At 40.6% G+C, this 19,574-nt stretch overlaps 1 protein-coding gene across 1 annotated transcript; it reads right to left on the bottom strand.

Moving 5' to 3' along the window:
* Window positions 1-631: 631 nt before the first annotated feature.
* On the bottom strand, window positions 632-9,190 carry LOC127568209 (T-cell acute lymphocytic leukemia protein 1 homolog). Its single transcript, XM_052011689.1, is given in 7 exon segments — window positions 632-2,097; window positions 2,100-2,147; window positions 2,150-2,218; window positions 2,221-2,271; window positions 2,770-2,849; window positions 3,287-3,822; window positions 8,857-9,190. Coding segments are annotated over 6 exon segments (867 nt in total). The 5' UTR covers window positions 3,745-3,822; window positions 8,857-9,190; the 3' UTR covers window positions 632-1,936.
* Between the last annotated feature and the right edge of the window lie 10,384 nt (window positions 9,191-19,574).

Raw genomic sequence — 19,574 nt, 5'->3', positions numbered from 1 at the left:
ACAATTGTCACGTTGCAAGATATGCTTCGATTTTATGAAATCCTCGCTGAGGGTGGCAGAAAGGTATGAAAATCTGGCCGCTTTACAGGTACGCGCGTACATGTAACATGCTGAATAATTTGTGGGCGTCAGTGTAATCGGGGGAGGGGGCGGAGGAGTAACAGACCCCCTCTCCACTCCCTACGCAGACATTAGGTTTGATTTAATTATCAGATTTAGTATTTAAGAGGCGGAATAGTACACATCAATGGATAAATATAGACACGTGCAGCCATCTCCTATATTGTCATATAGCGCTGGCATATAGATGTGTTCGCTAACGTGGTAGAAACCACTTAGTGTATGTTATCCGACAAAAAGTGTGGAACATTTCATGCTTCCTGATATATTGGTCTACAGTGCGGACATACATTCACATCCATCACAGAATGGAAACGTATTTTCTAAACGTTGTAGTAGATAGATCCTCAGTAACTGGTTATATTTTAAAAAATTACAACGTCCCAGAAGAATCCAAAATCAAATTTTAAAATGTCTCTAACTCGTAAATTAGAGTGTTTATGCAATGCACTTACTTATTTTTTTTAGGGAATTGGACTTAGAGTGCAAGCTAGGCAGAGGAAGCTACCAGTTTAAATTGTATACAATTTATTAAAAGTAAATTCTTGGTAATATAACATTGCATATATTTTACAACAATACGTGATATACATACTGCACGCAAACTTTGCAGCCACACTAGGCTTTACAAAGGATACCATTGAAAATCGCCCTGTCAGAATGTACATTGTAGTAGTTAACAGTTTCGTTACCCAATCTCTGCAAACGCAGAAACAAAATAAAACACATACAAAATGTACTGAAAGTGCAGCGTGAATTATATACTATGGTATTCACAATACATATAGCAGGCAAAAGCGAACGTGGAAAATAAGGAGTGTACCATGCCTTTTATAGTTTAAAATTAACAACACATTGTCCATCGAATTATTAAATACATGATTTTCTCTTCTGCAGAATGTTAAAGTACTTAGGAAAAATGTCACAATCTGTACCCATAAAAATGCCTGATATTCTAGTTGTTCCAATGAGCTGAAGTGTTGAAGCACATGAATAAATAATAATCATTTCTCCATATGAAATAGAAAAACAAGGACCTGTAAATAGCTGCAACAACTCTGGTAATACACTGAAAATATACAAAATAGTTATCCTAGGAAATCTAAATTTTCAAAGATTTAAACCCTCAGTTTTTTTTTACTTAAATTGCAATATAGCTCAACAATTCAAGCGTTTTTATATTTTGCTTAGTCTTCTAATTTATGAGCTTCTTTATTTACGTTTAAAGTCCTGGGATCCCTTTCCGGGCGCCCAAATTTTAATGTAAAACAAAGTACCTCTCTCCTGCTCAGTGCTTCTTTGATAAATGATTAGTGTGTCCCAGCTGGAGTGTATGGACTGATTATGTTGATATAAAAAGCCTAACATGGGGAAAAATGTTACTGTTTTAAATAAAACTAATCCTGGTCGTCTTAGATTTTCCATGACGGAAGCGCCTTTTCTTTCCACATACGGCGCTCGAAGCTCGTAAATTATTTACATGTACCACGATTTTAGGAAATATTACATTGTCTTTAAACAGATTCATTGATAAATCCGGTAACAGACTAATTTAAATCCGAAAGGACAGTCATTTAGTTCTTTTTTGTACCTGAAAATGTTAGTGATACAGAAAATATAATGAAAATAAAACGCTAATCGATTCGGCAGACGGTGGTAAGAGTAACAGTCTGTGTTATCTTTTAGCTGCAATTTTCCATTCTCCCTGTCGGCTCTTTTTTTTTGCAAGGATATCACCGTTGTCCATTGACATCTGGAGGAAGTATGGAGTGATGGTGGTTTCCGTGTCGTGACTCGAGGTGATCGTGCTCTTCGCTTAGACTTCCGGGCTTCCTGTTCCATCAAACAGCTTCCACAGCTCGAGTCTGGAGACATCTCCTGGATGTCCTCGCTGGCCAGCCTCGTACTGTCCGCCCTCTTTAATCTGTAACCCTCGCTGCTCGCCCTCCTGTTCTTGATCACTCAGGAGTTTGGCAAGAAATTTATATATTTCATGGCCAGGCGCAGGATCTCGTTCTTGCTCAGTTCTTATCGGGTGGGTGTGTGGGGATCAGTTTGCGAAGTTCAGCAAAGGCCCCGCTTGACATTTGCTGCCTCACCTCTCTCTGCTGTTTGTGAAAATCCTCCGGACGATTTTGGGCTGCGTGGTACCTGGAAGCAAAACAAAGCAGCCCTGGTTTTTAACCAAATACGTCTCAACGTGTGGAAATGGTTGTAATGACTCAGAGAAATTTAAAGAACTTCATTTTTTTTAGAAAAAGCATACGGTCCAATATGTTTGTACGCGCGCGCCTATGCGCGCACACGTGGCCCCGAGTCTATCCCCGTGCTTTTTTCATGTGTAACTGCAGACCAAGAACCTGTTGAAAGGCCGGCACTGACAAGGAAACAAAATGGGAGCTTGTTGAGATAGATTTCAGTTGGCTGTTATATTAATGCACATCTTTATCCCTGTACTGTATTGCTACACGGCACTAACTACGAGTCTTGTAGCATCTGCAGTTTCTCCCTTTGCAATGTGTTGCGAAACAGACTGCAAGACACATTTCCTATAGTAGTCGCAATCAGGTGCCTAGCAACTGTATCAACACTCGAGCAGCGATGTGTACGGTTAAAAGGTGTGGTGAATCGAAGGCTGATTGTCCATACCAGTAGTGACTTCCACTTCGTAAGGAGCTGGCCTTCGTTTCGCTCTGTTACTGGGGAACATGTTGAATGGTTCTGGATCACTGATGTAGCCATTGGAACAAGAAAGGGACATTAGTGATGAAAATCCGGAATCTTATTTATTTAACTTCGACAATAATTTAAAAGAATATCTTCCGTGTAAATAAAATCTAATGGTACAAGTTATCATTTATCTTATATTGATTAACATAATCATAAATAGCGTACATCTGCACAGTAAAGATTCGGTGACAATATCATCACGTCTAAAGCAGTCCTTATTGAATGACTATCCTTACAATGAATAGCATTTTACAAATCACAATTTGTATTAACTCAATTTATCATCATTTGCTAATCGGGAAACAATTTTGAACGCGGGTCACATCAATTTGCAATTCAATTGTTGTCATGTACTTGTTAAGCTCCACGATCTAAAACAAACACTTAGAACAAAAAAGGGTTTTTGGATCTAACCATCTCCCATTACAAGACTGACCTGCTTAGAAGAGGCAGGGTCTGATACTGGGACGTGCTGTTGTACAGCATCGCTCTGGCTGCCGGCAGAGTGAGGTGAGCTGCCGTTAACTGGACCATCCGATTCTCACTGACTGGGCTCTGCAGAGTCAGAGGCACCGGGGGTCTTGACAACTCGGTGGTCGGCACTGAATGAGTAAACGTGCCTTTCTGATCACTCTCATTTATAGGCTGGACCCCTCTTTGCATCAGGTTTATGACGGGCACTTCCGATAGGGGATCAGGGGAGTCGTGCCTTGTTTCCTTGGAAACCCCATCACTTGACGCAGTTTGCTGCTCAGCTTGGACCCGGTGTCCTTCAGTGGATTGGTCTGCAGGCTCGCTCGTGTTTTCCGGTGCCTGGCTGGGGGAATCTTTCTGAACAGGGCTCAGGTCATCGCTGCGATTTTCACCATGATCCAATCCGACCTTTTCCATCATCGTGTTGAAAAGCGGAAATCGTTATTGTCTGAGCTGAGTTCGCGTCAAGGCTTGGAAGAAATGCCGAAACAACTTCATCTGAAAGAAACATTGCCGTAAGACACAGGGGAAAACAGCTCCAGCGAAAAGGCGACCTCATAAGCAAATTGTTTGCATAATAAAGTAAACGGTCTCGCGACCTTGCCAGTGCATTTCACTGACTTTATAGTCCAGTGAGATTTAGGTGCATTAAATGGACATAACCGTGAATATTATCACCGGGTATATATCGAGCCACTGAAAATGCATCAAGCGTTCATGACGTTACAAGTGCAGATCTGAAACTAAAAGTTCCCATCGACTTTCAACCCAAGCGAATGCAATATACAAATTAATAATTGCAATTTGCTTTAAAGGGGAAAATAGAAGTCAAGTTTGTTTCTGCGTGTAGATCTGCCCATCAAAACTGAAATGTAAATATAAATTCGGTCATTTTGCGTAGGTGAAAATGTAGAGTGATGCGAACTATACTGATCCAGTTCTTTCAAATAGACTCAAATAAGGAGCTGCTGCGTTTTTTTCATGATCTTTGACTGGAAGAAATATTGCAAGTTTACTGGTTTCACCCCTTTATTTGAAGGGCGCTTGATACAGTATTGTAGACAATACTGAAGTCGTATTTTAACACTTATAAAGCGCCTATTTTCATCATGTCTCCTTGCAACCCGGCCAAAGTCAAACACTCGCGTTGAGTTGTTGGCTACTGCTATTGGGGAACTGGATTCGTTCCTTGTACTAATGTCTGCAGAGACGGTCCAGCACCTGCAGCATTCGTGCTCTTTTGTACTTCAGAGAAAATAAAAGCTTCTTGGACGGATTAAGCTTTTCACAGTGTATGGAAAATCAACCAAGATACTTAAACAGTTGATCAATTAAGGATTAGATTTAAATAGTCTCTGAATTCTAAAGCTGCGGGGCACGTTGTAATCTTTTCAAATTAATTGTGTACGAGCTCAGAAATATACGTCTGTATTTGTGCCCCACGTCCAAACTGCTCAATTGTATAACGTATTTAACATGAAGCTAGGCTGGGAACTCAAATTGTAAGTGGCGCGCTAAAAAGAAAATTGGAAGACAATACTAACTATAATTATATAATTGTCACATGATGTATAAAAAAATTGGAGTTTGCTTGGTGCAAATGGTGCAAATTAATGGTGCAAAAAATGGTGCAAATTAATACGAATACTCCGTGCAAGGGAAACACTTCCATCACGTACTGGTTTCAATTTTTTAAAAAAAATCTTTGAAATATGCGCTGAACTAACTTCTGTCCCATTAAAATGACATGTAGTCTGATAGTGCCGCATTTAGCAGTTCCGGGCTATGTGTGTATGCCCAACATGAGGCCTCAACGGAATGGAAAGGACAAAATAAACACACGAGCACAATGAGACGAAATAAGAGCAGTCTGAGTATTTGAGGACAGCCAGTCCTCGTTACTAATAGCGGCATCATGGCTACGATATTTTACAGCATCTAAAGCTTTCGGGTTTTATCCAAATATATTTGGCTTTAAAGTGACCATCCCAAATTATGAAAAGTCCAAGCTAAGACAGTAGTCTATATTTACTGAAACCTTATTTTGTTCTGACTTGTGGCGAGGATGGAACAGAAAGAAATCACCTTTAAGATTTCACAACGCCATTCGTTAACATCCCTCCCTAATCTAATTAAATGTATGATAGTTCGAATCCCCATCAGTTCTCCGAGCGAGTTCATTAATAGCGGGCAATCGGTTTATTCCTGGAACGAATCCTGGCGAAAATAATCGTCTAATTTATAGTCGTCGTATCTTAAAATGAGCCAGATAAATGTTTATAAACATCGCTATTTTTTTTCTTCTGTTAATTAATTACTACTGAGATGAACGTTTTCACCTGAAAATCTTCAGATGCGCAAAACGGCAATTGTGAGAAACTGTTGGATCGTAACGTTAAAGAGGCTTCATCTATTTCTGTTACTGTGTTGCTATTTCCATTAGAAAAAATCATCTCGATTTACACAAATCAAATTAAAATAGCATTAAAGATTTCATTATACTTAATCCATTAGGCAATTAAAAATGTCCCAAGAAAGACTCCGCACTCCTGGGATTATTGCAAACAATGCTTGCAGCCATTTCTATTTTTTTATTTATTTCGTTGCAAATTTAAAAGTACTTTTATGTTGCAATTATTTACACTCAATTCGAAATCAGTTATAATTCGACATTTTAAAGTGTTGAAGAATAAAACACACCCTTAAGAGCTGGCAATTAGAAATCTACTCACCATCCTTGCTTAATAGAAAAGCGTTAGCAGCCATTTTCAGCCCCCTCCATGGCTGATCTTTGTGCTGTATTAAGTTTTTTTGGCAGCTTATGCCTTGGAGAGTGGAGTAGATTTTACATCACGTTCGATTTCCTATTTAGTATGGAGAGCGGAACACTACAGCAATGTGGCCAGGCGAGATAAGAAACCAGCCCTGGCCGCCCTGCCCAGATAAGACAGCCAAGCCATTATTTATGAAATGATTCATTATTATTTGGCAATTTTATCGAGGGAAAGCGGAAAAATATTGCATGGATATGCATAGGAATAACTTTGGAACGCAATGCATAAAAACCTTATATAGATTTTTTGTGGCACTAAAAGAGATTGCAGAATAGCAAAATGCTCTTGCCTGCCTACCTGAATTGTAATTTATATATGTTTTCTTTGTGGTAATTATCCCATGTTTTCATTAAATTGGAAACACCTACTCAGCCTTTTAATATAATTTTAATGACGAATTCAATGCGTACATAGGACTGTTCGTTTCTCTCTCTCCCCCTGTGATGGAACCAAACAAAGCACTGTTAAGGAAGGGCATTGAGTGAAATAGTTTCCCATGTTTCCTCGCCATTTTGGAAATATAGACATTTCCTAGACAGCATTTTAACATGAGCGGTGTTAAAGGCCGGTATATTTTAAGTCTTAAGAGAAATGATTCCCTATCAGAGCTGTGATTGTACTACGATAGGCTAGGACAAATTTAGCATTAGGATGAAGAGTGAAAATGTCTTATCAAAACCTTAAAGATCACTACAAAGGCAGATTATTTGATTCTGTTTTAATTGCCCAAAATGGCCTTTTGAGGTTAAAATGGTTTATCCTTTGTTATTTCAAAAATGGCAGTTTTAAAAAATTTTGGAATGAAGTATCATAAAATATACTGTATTTTATCAATTATTTTATTGTGCTCTTGATTGCCGAATACAATTGAGCATGTGATATCAAATAATTATCAAAATGTAAATTACATGGAATTGAAAGATAAATTTCATGTTAGAAACTGTTAGAGCTCTAAATATAATGCTAAGATGAAATAATTTTCTAAAAGGTGTCAAGGTTGTTTAAGTTAAAGGCGGCAGCCATTGGCTTCTAATAATTGGATTTGATGGACGCCCTTATCCAATAATAGGTTAATGGCAGGTCGAGTTTGTGACACAAGTAATCTTTATAAAATGGTTGGATCCGATCTGAACTGGTAAGATTGTCTTGATTTATAGAATATTTTCTATGTGTAATTACGTTCCTACACAAATAATTTATATGGTTATTAACACCAACACGGCAATTTTGACGGTGTCCCAAAGAGAAATAACTCGGCTTTTTCCTACATTGTTATGAGCACAGTCAGGATGAACTTTTTTGTAAAAGCAGAAGGACGTGTTGTGCGCACATATCTATTGAATTTCTTTCCAGTCCATTTACCTATTATGAACATTACTGGATAAATAGTAATTTGTATATTAACCTCGTCCAACAAATTAATGTCCTTAATATTTATTGGAGACTAAAGTCTTAGCTTTAAAAAAAAGCCAGATTCAATGGCCTATCTGTTAACCTCTGGCATCAACCCGGGGAACTGAAAGTAAATGAAACCGCTTACACTTTACAGTTGGCTCCCACCCCCACCCCTCCATTCCCAACCCCATCCAGAGCTCTGCGTCGCCATATCGCGCTCCATGACTGATGTAGCCTACATAGGAAATTTCATGTTGGTTTATCTGTACATTCATATTTTCTGCATGGGCAACTGCAGCAAAATACAAAATAAAATAGATAGCTGTAAATACAGCTACAGCTTAGCAGGGCTTGTTCCAAAAAGTAATGAATAACTATGAGCTGTAACTGTCTTGAATATCTGGCAGGGTTACCTTATCGCGAACAGCTGTATTTGTAATACCGATGATGCCCATAAGAACTGGGACCAGAGTTATAAATACCACTGAAAATAGGCATTTAATAGTATTGAGAAGGTTTATGTTTGTCCTGGTCTTATTTTTTCCTCTGTGGAATTGTCCAGTCGGTTAACTTTGACTGACCGTTAGAAATATTTCAGACTTTAACGCAAACGTGACAAATACATACGGAAAATAAAACTGCCTATCATTAAAGCGTGAAAATATTGCGATGCAATCAAATGCTGTAAATTATAATCGTTGCAGAATAACTGAATATTTTCAATCGATTTACTGGAAGAAAGGAAAGACCATTGTATTTTTCATGAAACAAACTCAAATTAACTGTGAAGATCAATGGTTATATCTGATATAAAGAGTTTGTATTATATTGACAATAGTGTAGTGCACAAATTCTTATAATTTGTATTTATAATTCTCCTTTCCACTTGTCGGATTCAGAAATCCAATAAGGAGCCAACCCTTGCACTTGCACGGACAGCTGTAGTCATTTCTGTACAGAATCATTCTGCTGGCTGTTGGGGGATTTCACGCTTTTTTTAAAAAAAAATGAATCAGGAGTTAAGAATAATATTATAAAAATCTTCCACGCATTCCAACAAATGACTTGGCTCTGCGCTCTATGTTTGCTCTCTGTGCTAGATAGGTATATTGGTAAAGTATTTCATTTGGTCGTATCTTCTAAATATTAATTTCGCAGTGTACAAGACTACCGAACTGGCATTATTACCACACAGAATGACTAGTTGTGCTACACTTCTGGATAGATCCCTTCGCTGGAAAACGAAGATCAGCATTTTAAGTCTCTGTCTAAACAATGGGATAGATTCCCCAAAGTAGCTTACCCGTCGTTAAGAAATAAAGGCGTCTATAGAGCGTTTCCTCCAACACGAACCCGACCCCAGAGCAGCTTGCGTTAATTAAATCGAATCATTTAAAATTACTGCTTGTCTAATATTCATTTTTCGGGATGTGGGTGTTCTTGCAAGGGCCAGCATTGATGACCCATATTTAATTGACCTTGGTAAGCACCTCTAGAGCCACTGCAGTCCTTCAATTGAGCATATTTCCACGAAATTGTTGTAGGGAGATCCAGGGTATTGACCTCGAGACTTGAAGGAATAGCAATCTATTTCCAAGTTAGAACGGAACTCTGCTGGTGTTCCTTGCACCTGCTGCCTTTGTCCCTCTTGGGAGTGGATGTCATAAGTTAGGGTGAAAATGTAAGAGCAACTAGGTGAGTAATTGCACTACATTTTGTAAATGGCACATTTTTCTGCTAGGGTGGTGGAGTTAATGAATATTTAAATTGGATTAGGGGTGATTAAGTGTGCAGCGATAGCCTGAATGGTTTTGGGATTCTTCAGTGTTTGTTGAAGTGCAATCATTCAGGCAAGTGGATTTCCCATCCAGAAGTGGTGTTCCATCACATTCCTGACTCCTGCCTTGTAGATAGTGGAAACGTCAGGAGATGAGTCACTCACTCCAGTATCCCAACCTCTAACCTGCTCTTGTAGCCAAAGTACTTTTGTGGTTAGTCCAGTAGTAGAGTCATGGAGTAATACAGCATGGAAACCAGCCCTTTGGCCCAACTTGTCCATGCCATCCATGATGCCTACAAAGCTAGTCCCATTTGCCCATGTTTGGCCCATATCCACCTCAAACCCCTCCTATCCATATACAAATGTCTTTTTCATGTTGTTATCATATCTGCCTCAACCACTTTCTCAAGCACCTCATTCCATATACTCACCATTCTCTGCATGAGGAAGTTGCCTCTCAGGTCCATTTTAAATCTTCCACCTCTCACCTTAAACCTATGCTCTCTAGTTTTTAGTTCCTCTTCCCTGGGGGGAAAAATTGTCTGCATTCATCCTATCTATAACCCTCATGATTTTACACACCTCTATAAGGTCACCACTCAATTTCCTACATTCCAAGGAATAAAGTCCAAGTCTGTTGAGTTCTTGTCAATGGGTCATCCCCAGGATTGGTGGTGGGAGACTCGCTGATAGTAATGCCATTGAATTTAAAGGGTAGGTACTTAGATTGCCTCTTGTTGGATTTGATCATAGTCTAAATGTTACTTGAAGCTTAGCAGCCCATGCCTGAACGTTGTTGAAGCCTTGCTGCATGCAGGCTTGGACTGCTTCATTTGCAACCACCTTTCATTTCACCTCTAACTATTGGGATGTTTTCTCCTTGATGCCCCTTTGACTTGAATTTTATCAAGGCTCCTTGGTGTCAGACTTGGTTAAATGCTGGCTTGACATCATGAACTGTCACTCTCACCTCACCTCAGGAGTTCAGTTCTTGGGTCTTTGTTTGGACAAAAACTGTGGTGGAGTCTGGAGTTGAGGGATCTTTCTGGCACACAAACTGGATATTACTGAGCAGGTTATTGGTGAATGGGTGTTGCTTAGAAGAAATGATGACAGCACTATCCATTGCTTTGCTCATGATTGATTGATTGGGCTGTAATTAGCAGGCTTGGATTTGTCCTTTTTGTGTACTGCATATTATTGGGTAATTTTCCATATACTGGTTCGATACCAGTGTTGTAACTGCACTGGAACAGCTTGGCCAGAGATGTGTCTAGTTTTGAAGCACCAGTCTTCAGTACCATAGATTGCATGTTGTCTGATTCCATAGGTTATACTCAATCCATTACTCTCGACCTTTCTTTGATCTCACATGGAGTGAATTGTATTGCTGAAGACTGGCTTCTGTTATAATGGGAATCTTAGGAGGAAGCTGCAATGGGCTATCTATTCACTGAACATAGTTGCAAATTCTTCAGCCTTTTCTTCAGCACTCGTATGCTGGGCTCTGCAGTCAATCAGGATGTAGATGCTCTTGGAGCCTTCTCCTCTTCCCTTTAGCTGTTTAATTTTCCATCACAATTCATGATTGATGTGGCATCTTATCTCATCCATGAGTTGTTGGATTGTTTAGCTGTGTCTATTGCATGCTATGTTTACTCTTCAGCATACATATAGTCCTGTGTTGCTGTCTCACCAGGTTGGCCTCTTATTTTTATATAAGCCTGACACTGCCCCCAGTATGTCCTTTACCCTCCTCATTGAATCAGATTGATTCTCTGGCTTGATAGTAATGGCAGAGTGAGGGATATACCAGGCCATTAAGTGGTGTACTTTTCTGCTGCTCCAGATAGTTAACACCACCTCAAGGATACTAGAGGAACAAAGGACTGCAGATGCTGGAATCTAGATGAAAAATACAATGATGCCAGAGGAACTCAGCAGGCCAAGCAGCATCCAGGCATTCATCTAAATCCTGCAGCATCATTGTGTTTTTCTTCTAGATGGATGCTGCCTGGCCTGCTGAGTTTCTCCAGCATCACTGTGTTTTTCACCACCTCAAGGATGCTCAGTTTTGAACTGGAAAATCTATACTGAATGGCTCCTACTTACCGTGATATTAGTGCCACACTAACGAGGGCTATGTTAGTGTGATGTTGAGACTTTGTGCTGCAATGGCCTAGATGTCTTTGTCACTTTACATGACAGTTGTCTGGTCTATTTCGTATTACCTTCAGAGCTGAGCTTTAACATCCCAGTCATGATCACGAATAATTTTATTTGAGCTCTGTCTCATGATTGACTGGTATCCTTTGTTATGTTTGCCGTTTGGTCTCCGCAAAAGGAAATATTTAATGAATATCTCGTTGATCCTACCAAGTAAGGAGGAAATGCTAAACCGTAATATTATTCACTGACTGATAAACAAATTGGAAATATACAAAAAATTTTCAGGCAATCTGTGATGGAAAGCAAGCAATGGTAGATTAGTTTAGGAGGTGGACTTTGGCCACAGGCTGAAGTTTCTGAGACTTGTGCATAACAAGACTTGAAATGATATGTCAGTGCAATATAGCAGGATTGCTGAGTTATCATAAGCACTAATTTTTGGATCTGGTGATAAACTCTGATGCCATCTGTTCCACTTAAGTGACCACAAGGTCTCCTGGCACTAATTGTAAAAGATAAGGAAATCCTGCTGGTGGCCCAGCCAGCACAGAGCCTTCAACCATCAAAGCAGCTGAACTGGTCAGGTCACTTATGTTTGTTGGAAATTGTATAACCATATAGGCTAAAACTACTCCAAGTAACTTCAATTAATTAAAATAATCCTTCGATTATGGAGCACTTTGGAGGGTTCTAAGAATATGGAAACCTTGATATAGATGTATATTCTTGGTCTTTGTCAGTCTAATGACATTACTAGTTTATAATTATTGGCTCTGGTTTTATAGATAGCAGCCAAGGGATGCTGGCTGACATTCACACCCCTGACTGCTGCCCATAAAAAATTTGTCAATCTCTCAGGCATAGAGTTTCTTTGATTCAAAGTGACTTTTAATCTTAACATCTGTGCAGAATCTGTGGCAGCAGCTGAAAACTCTTCAATCAGTTTGAACAAGTTTCAGAAGTAGCAAACCAGGATGTAGAAAACAATGATTATAACTTATATTATCGTTTTATATATATAAAAAATAAGGATTGGTGCATGCACATGGAATTAAGATGGAAGATGAAATATGCCAATTTGATAATCTGAGTTAGCAGGCAATGATTGGCTAATTGCTCTGCCAATTCAAGCCTGACCTCATTTTGGTGAGTAACAGCGATAGATTTAGTGCACAGTTTGTATTTAACTACGCTTCCACCCATTGCATTTTCCTAAAGAAATTTCCCTGGATATTTTTTGGGAGGTTGCTTAAATTTCTGTCATTAATCCCATTTTCTCTGTTCTTTTAATGTGCACTGTCTTCTAAATAAATTGTCTTTGTTGTACAATTGATTGATTGCTGTGTGTCCAGATATGTTCCCACCCTGCCTCCAATGCAGTGTTGTGGTCAACACTGCAAGAAGTGCATCCAGCTGCAGCTCCAAACAGATTGTGTTAGGGAACTGGAGCTGGAACTGGATGAACTCTGGATCATTCAAGAGGCTGAGAGGTATATAGACAGGAGTTACAGGGAAGCAGGCACACCTAGGTTGCAGGTAGATGGATGACCGTCAGGAGAGGGAAAGGTGATGGGCAGTCAGTGCATGGTACCCCTGTGGCTGTTCCCCTCAATAACAGCCACAGGGGTACCCTGGTAGGTTGTCCCCCCCCCCCCCCAACAATATTCACTTTGGATACTGTTGTGGGGGACAACCTACCAGGGGAAAACCATAGCAGCCAAATCCCTGGCACTGAGTCTGGCTCTGTGGCTCAGAAGGGAAGGGGGGAAAAGAGAAGTGAGATAGTGATAGGGGATTCATTGGTGAGGGGAACAGAGAGGAGATTCTGTGGATGAGAACAAGACTCCCAGATGGTATGTTGCCTCCCAGGTGCCAGGGTCAGAGATGTGTCAGATCCAGTCCACAGCATTCTTAGAGGGGAGGGTGAGCAGCTAGAAGTCGTGGTCCACATCAGTATCAATGACATAGGCAGGAAGGGTAATGAGGTCCTTCAAAGTGAGTGCAGGGAGTTAGCTTCTAAGTTAAAAGACAAGATGTCTGCTGTGGTGATCTCAGGATTGCTACCTCTGCTACGTACTAGTGAGGCAAGAAATAGGAAGACAGTGCACATGGCTAAGGATGTGGTGCAGCAGGGAGGGCTTCAGATTTTTGGATCATTGGGCTCTCTCCCAGGGCAGGTGGGACCTGTACAAGTGGGACAGTTTGCACCTGAACCGGAGGGGACCAATATTCTTGCAGGAAGGTTTGCTAATGCTGCTCATGGGGGCGGGGGTTAACTAGAGTTGCAGAGGGGTGGGAACCAGAGTGGCAGGGCAGCAAGTGAAGTAGCTCTGGGGAAAGCAGATGTTAAGCCTACAAGCAAAGACTGGTTGATGAGCATGGTGGGACTACTGTTCTGAGATACATCTATTTCAATGCAAGGAGTATTGTAGGAAAGGCAGATGAACTAAGAGCGTGGATCAGCACGTGGAATTATGATGTTGTAGCCACCAGTGAGACTTGGTTGCAGGAGGGGCAGGACTGGCAGGTCAATGTACCAGGATTCTGATGTTTTAGACATGGTAAAGAGGGAGGTATTAAAGAGGGAGGGGTGGCATTACTCATCATGGAAAACATCACGGCAGTGTTCAGAGAGGACATACTAGAGGGCTCGTCTACTGAGGCAATGTGGGTGGAACCGAGGAATAAAAAAGGGATGATCACGTTACTGGGACAATATTATAGATCTCCTAATAGTCAGCAGGATTTAGAGGAACAAGTTTGTAGAGAGATAGCAGACAGTTGCAAGAAAAATAAGGTTGTGATGGTAGGTGATTTTAACTTATCACATATTGACTGGGACTCCCATACTGTAAAGGGATTGGATAGGATAGAGTTTGTCAAATGTGTTCAGGAAAGTTTCCTTAATCAATATGTAGAGGTTCCAACTAGAGAGAGCGCAATGTTGGATCTCCTCTTAGGGAACAAAACAGAGCAGGTGACAGAAGTATGTGTAGCGGAATACTTTGGTGTTGATCATAATTCTATTAGTTTCAAGATAATCATGGAGAAGGATAGGATTGTTCCTTGGGTTGAGATTCTAAATTGGAGTAAGTCCAATTTTGATGGCATCAGAAGGGATCTGGCAGGCATGGACTGGGATAGGCTGTTTTCCGGCAAAGAGATGCTTGGTAAGTGGGAGGCTTTCAAAAGTGAAATATTGAGAGGACAGAATCTGTATGTTCTTGTCAGAATAAAAGGCAAAGCTAAATAGGTTAAGGGAACCTTGGTTATCGAGGGATATTGAGGCCCTGGTAAAGAAAAAGAAGGAAGCACAAATCAGGTATAGGCAGTTAGGATCAAATGAGGTGCTTGAAGAGTCTAAGAAATGCAAGAGAACACTTAAGAGAGAAATCAGGAGGGCAAAAATGGAAAATGAGATTCCTCTGGCAGACAAGGGGAAATAGAATCCCAAGGGTTTCAATTACCTACATTAAGAGCAAAAGGGTAGCAAGGGACAAAATTGGTCCTCTTGAAGATCAGCGTGGTCATCTATGCATGGAGCTGAAGGAGATGGGAGAGATCTTAAATGAATTTTTTTCACTGAGGCAAAAGAGTAGAGGTCATGGATCGTACCTGGATTATGGAAGAGGAGGTGCTGGCTGTCTTGAGGTGAATTAAGGTGGATAAATCCATAGGGCATGACAAGGTATCCCCTCGGACCTTGTGGGAGGCTAGTACAGAAATTGCAGGGGCCCTAGCAGAGATATTTAAAGCGTCCTTCACCACAGGTGAGGTGCCAGAGGACTGGAGGATAGCTAATGTTGTTCCATTGTTCAAGAAAGGTACATGGATGGGAATAAGCCTGGAAATTATAGGCTGGTGAGCCTGATGTCAGTCATGGGTGAATTATTGGAAGATATTCTAAGGGACAGGATATATAAGTATTTGGATAGACAGGGCCTGATTAAGGATAGTCAACATGGCTTTGTACATGGTAGGTCATGTCTAATCAATCTTTTAGAGTTTTTACGAGGAGGTTACCAGGAAGGTTGATGAAGGAAAGGCAGTGGATGTTGTCTATATGGACTTGAGCAAGGCTTTTGACAAAGTCCCACATGGAAGGCTGGTCCAGAAGCTTAAGTCACTTGGCATTCAGGATGAAGTAGTCAATTGGATTCAACATTGGCTTAGCGGGAGAAGCCAGAGAGTGGTAGTAGATGGTTGTCTCTCTGACTGGAGGCCTGTGACTAGTGGTGTGCTGTAGGGATCTGTGCTGGGTCCGTTGTTGTTCATCATCTATATTAATGATTTGGATGATAATGTGGTAAACTGGTTCAGCAAATTTGCAGATGACACCAAGATTGGGGGCGTCGTGGACAGCGAGGAAGGCTATCAAAGCTTGCAGGCGATCTCAACCAGCTGGAAAAATGGGCTGAAAAATGACAGATGAAATTTAATGCAGTCAAGTGTGAGGTGTTGCACTTTGGGAGGACAAACCAGATTAAGACTGGTAGAGCTCTGAGGTGTGTGGTAAAACAAAGGGACCTGGAAATACAGATCCATAATTCCTTGAGAGTGGCATCACAGGTAGATAAGTTCGTAAAGAGAGGTTTTGGCAATTGGCCTTCATAAATCAGGACATTAAGTACAGTGTTGTATATTATCTTGAAGTTGTACAAGCTGTTTGTGAGGCCGAATTTGGAGTATTGTGTGCAATTCTGATCATCTTTATTGCCTGAAGCGCAGGAGAATGAGGGGAGATCTTATAGACGTATACAAAATTATGAGGGGTATAGATAGGGTGAGTGCATGCAGGCTTTTTCCCCTCAGGTTGGGTGAGACTAGAACTAGAGGTCATAGGTTTAGGGTGAAAGGTGAAATATTTAAGGGGAATCTGAGGGGAAACTTCTTCACTCAGAGGATGGTGCAAGTGTGGAACAAGCTGCCAGCGGAAGTGGTAGATGCGGGTTCAATTGTAAGTGGTAGATCTCTTCAATTAAGAGAAATTTGGATAGGTACATGGATGGGAGGAGTTTGGAGGGATATGGTCTGGGTGCAGGTAGTTGGGACTAGGCAGATCAGGTCAGCATGGACTAGATGGGCCAAAGGGCCTGTTTCTGTGCCGTGTTGCTCTCACTTTTAAAAATTGTACAACTTAAAACTGTCATTCTGATGGAATGATTGTTTTTCAGTGCCAGTGAGAGTGGATGGGCTAGAGGACAGAAGGGAGGTCAGTGACGATTAAACAGTAATTATAACTCAGTGAACTATTAAAATTCTGAGACCTCGGGCATAGTATAGTCAGTGAGAAGAGGAGGTGAAGTTCACATCAAACCACTGAATTGGTGTTGATTTCATCTGCAATAAATGCAATTGCATTCCCTGTGGAGCAAAAGGAGATCAGTGGCATCAATAATTGGATCTCCACATTTAATTGTGCAGGCATGGAAGTTGCTATCAATTTTGCACAATAACACTGGTGGGTACTGATAGTTACACTATCATTGTAACTGCATCTCTGGGCTAATGTGTTATCACCAATTTCACCAATGAACATGTTGCAGTTCTATAGACTGTAACCTTCCCCATTAGCTATTACACATGTTCAAATCTTAACTGTGCTTGTCAGTAGTCTAGGCAACATAATAGCAAAAAAATGGCTCTGCCTCTCCCACATGCTCAAACTTGGGCACAGGAGGTTTCTGAAATGTTTCCATTGTGAATCCAAAGTCGCCAAGGCCACTTGTGGCATCCAGTTTGCTCTCTTGAGGTTAGATCAGAACAGACCAGAGATCAAACCTGAACTTTCTTAACCTCGGGTTCCTTAATCCTTTAGGGATTAATCCTGAGCCTTTGTACACTGTTGAAACAATTACACTTTGCTTTGCATGCATTTGTTTCAAGAATAGTCTAAAGATCTTCAGCTATTATAAATTTACATTGATAAAAAACTTGCACCAAGAAGTTGGGGATGATTATAACTATTTTCCCGTGGTGTCACTTGGTGTACCTGTAAAATGAAGCTTAAAGTCACATCACAATCAAAGCCCTTAATATTTTCCTACTTGTCTAGAAGTCAACAAATGATTTCTTCCCAGCCAATCAGTAGCAAAAGTTCTTGTTTCCCGACCCAAACGTATGAAACATGCAGTAAGAGAGACAGAAGATCAGTTAGAATATAAAAATACGAGTCCCATCCCAGTATTGTGGAACCTCTGCAGTTCCCTACCAAAATCTTACCCTCCCACCACCACAGAGCAGAAATCACCTACCAGAAGCAAGAAGAAAATTTGGTCTGGAAATTACTGGAATATTGCATCTATGGCAGGTACCATCAATTAGTCTTGTTTTCCCCTTTCCCTTTAGTTGGCATTATTTTTGTGGTGTAATTTGATGGAAACTTGAATTGATAATGCATGGTGAACATAGAACAGTACAGCAAAGGAACAGGCCCTTTGGCCCACGATGTCTGTGCCAGCAATTATGCCAATTTAAACTGTATAACTGCCTGCATGTGGTCCATATCTCTCAGTTTCCTGCCTGTTTGTGTGCCTTTCTAAATGCCTCTGGAAAAAGTTGATATTGTATCTGCTTCCACCACCTCCCCTGGCAGAACATTCCAGGCACATACCACTCTCTATTTCTAAAAAAAATTACCACATAAGTTTCCTTTAACCTTCCCCCACCCCCCAAACCCCCACGCCACCTTAAAGCTATGCTCTCTAGAATGTTACAATTCCATTATGGGAAGAAGATTTGAACTATCTACCTAATCTTTGGCTCTCATCATTTTATGTACTTCAATCTGATCACCCCTCAGTCTCCAACACTCCATAGAAAATAATCCAAGTTTGTCCAACCTCCTATTGTAGTTAATACTCTCTAATCTAGGCAACATCCTGATGAACCACTTCTGCATGCTCTCCAAAGCCTCCACAACTTTCCTGTAATCTGGTAATCAGAACTGCAGACAATACTTTAAATGTGGCCTAACCAAAGTTTTATACAGCTGCAATAAGATTTTCTGGCTTTTATGCTCCACAACCCAACCAATAAAATAAAGTATGCCGCATGCCACCTTTACTTCCCTACCTACTTGTGTTGCCACTTTCGGAGAGCTATGGACTTGCATCCCAGAGATCCATCTGTACATCAATGCTCCTCAGGGTCCTGACACTTACTGTGTGGTTTTCTCTTAAATTTAACCTCCCAAAGTGCACACCTCACACTTGTCTGGATTAAACTCCATCTGCCATTTCTCTGCCTGTATTTCCAACTGGTCTATATCCTGCTGACAATCTTCCTTGCTATCCACAACTTTGCCAATTTTCATGTTGTCTACAAACTTAAATAATCAGCCCACCTACATTTTCATCCAAATCATTTATGAGGTCCCAGCACCAATCCTTGAGGAACACCTCTGGTCACCCCTCCACCACTAACTTCAAGCCAACTTTGAATCCATTCTAGTAGATCTCCATGGATTCCATCAGCCTACCATGAAGGGACCCTGTTGAAAGCTTTACTAAAGTCCATGTATACAACATCCACTGCCATAACCTCATGAAACATCTTCATCACCTCCTCAAAAAAACTTAATCAAGTTTGTAAGGAATAGAGTAAATGTTGAAGAAAAAAGCAAGTTGAACTGGAGCCAAATTAGGTGCCTGAAGAGAAATAAGGTGGGGAAGGAGGGGGATTTTAACTTTTATGGGTTTGGAACTGGGATGAAGGTTAAATGCTTTAAAAGTAAAATCACGTTGGAAGCCTGAAGTCAACTTGCTGGCCTGGAAGAGTTTGGGTTGTTAACTTCAATAACACAATTGCTCATTAAGCGCAGTATTAACTGAAATCCTGGGACCTTAGCTGAGATCAGACAGATTTCCCAGAACTCACCAATGAAACCACAGCAAGAGTACATCACTGGATGGCCTCAGTGTAATCCAGTCTTGTAACTATTTTCATGATTTATGTCACGTTCTCTGTTTCTTCAGAGAAGTTGTGTCAGAAGGGTGATTGGAAAACCTTGGAGATTTATTTTTTGCTATTTGAAGAAAAAATTGAAAATACTGTTCAGTTGCCAAACTTTG

This window comes from Pristis pectinata, chromosome 3 (genome assembly GCF_009764475.1).
Source record: "Pristis pectinata isolate sPriPec2 chromosome 3, sPriPec2.1.pri, whole genome shotgun sequence".
NCBI lineage: Eukaryota > Metazoa > Chordata > Chondrichthyes > Rhinopristiformes > Pristidae > Pristis > Pristis pectinata.
Note: the sequence above shows the minus strand (reverse complement) of the source record. Positions and strands in the feature narration are given on the sequence as shown.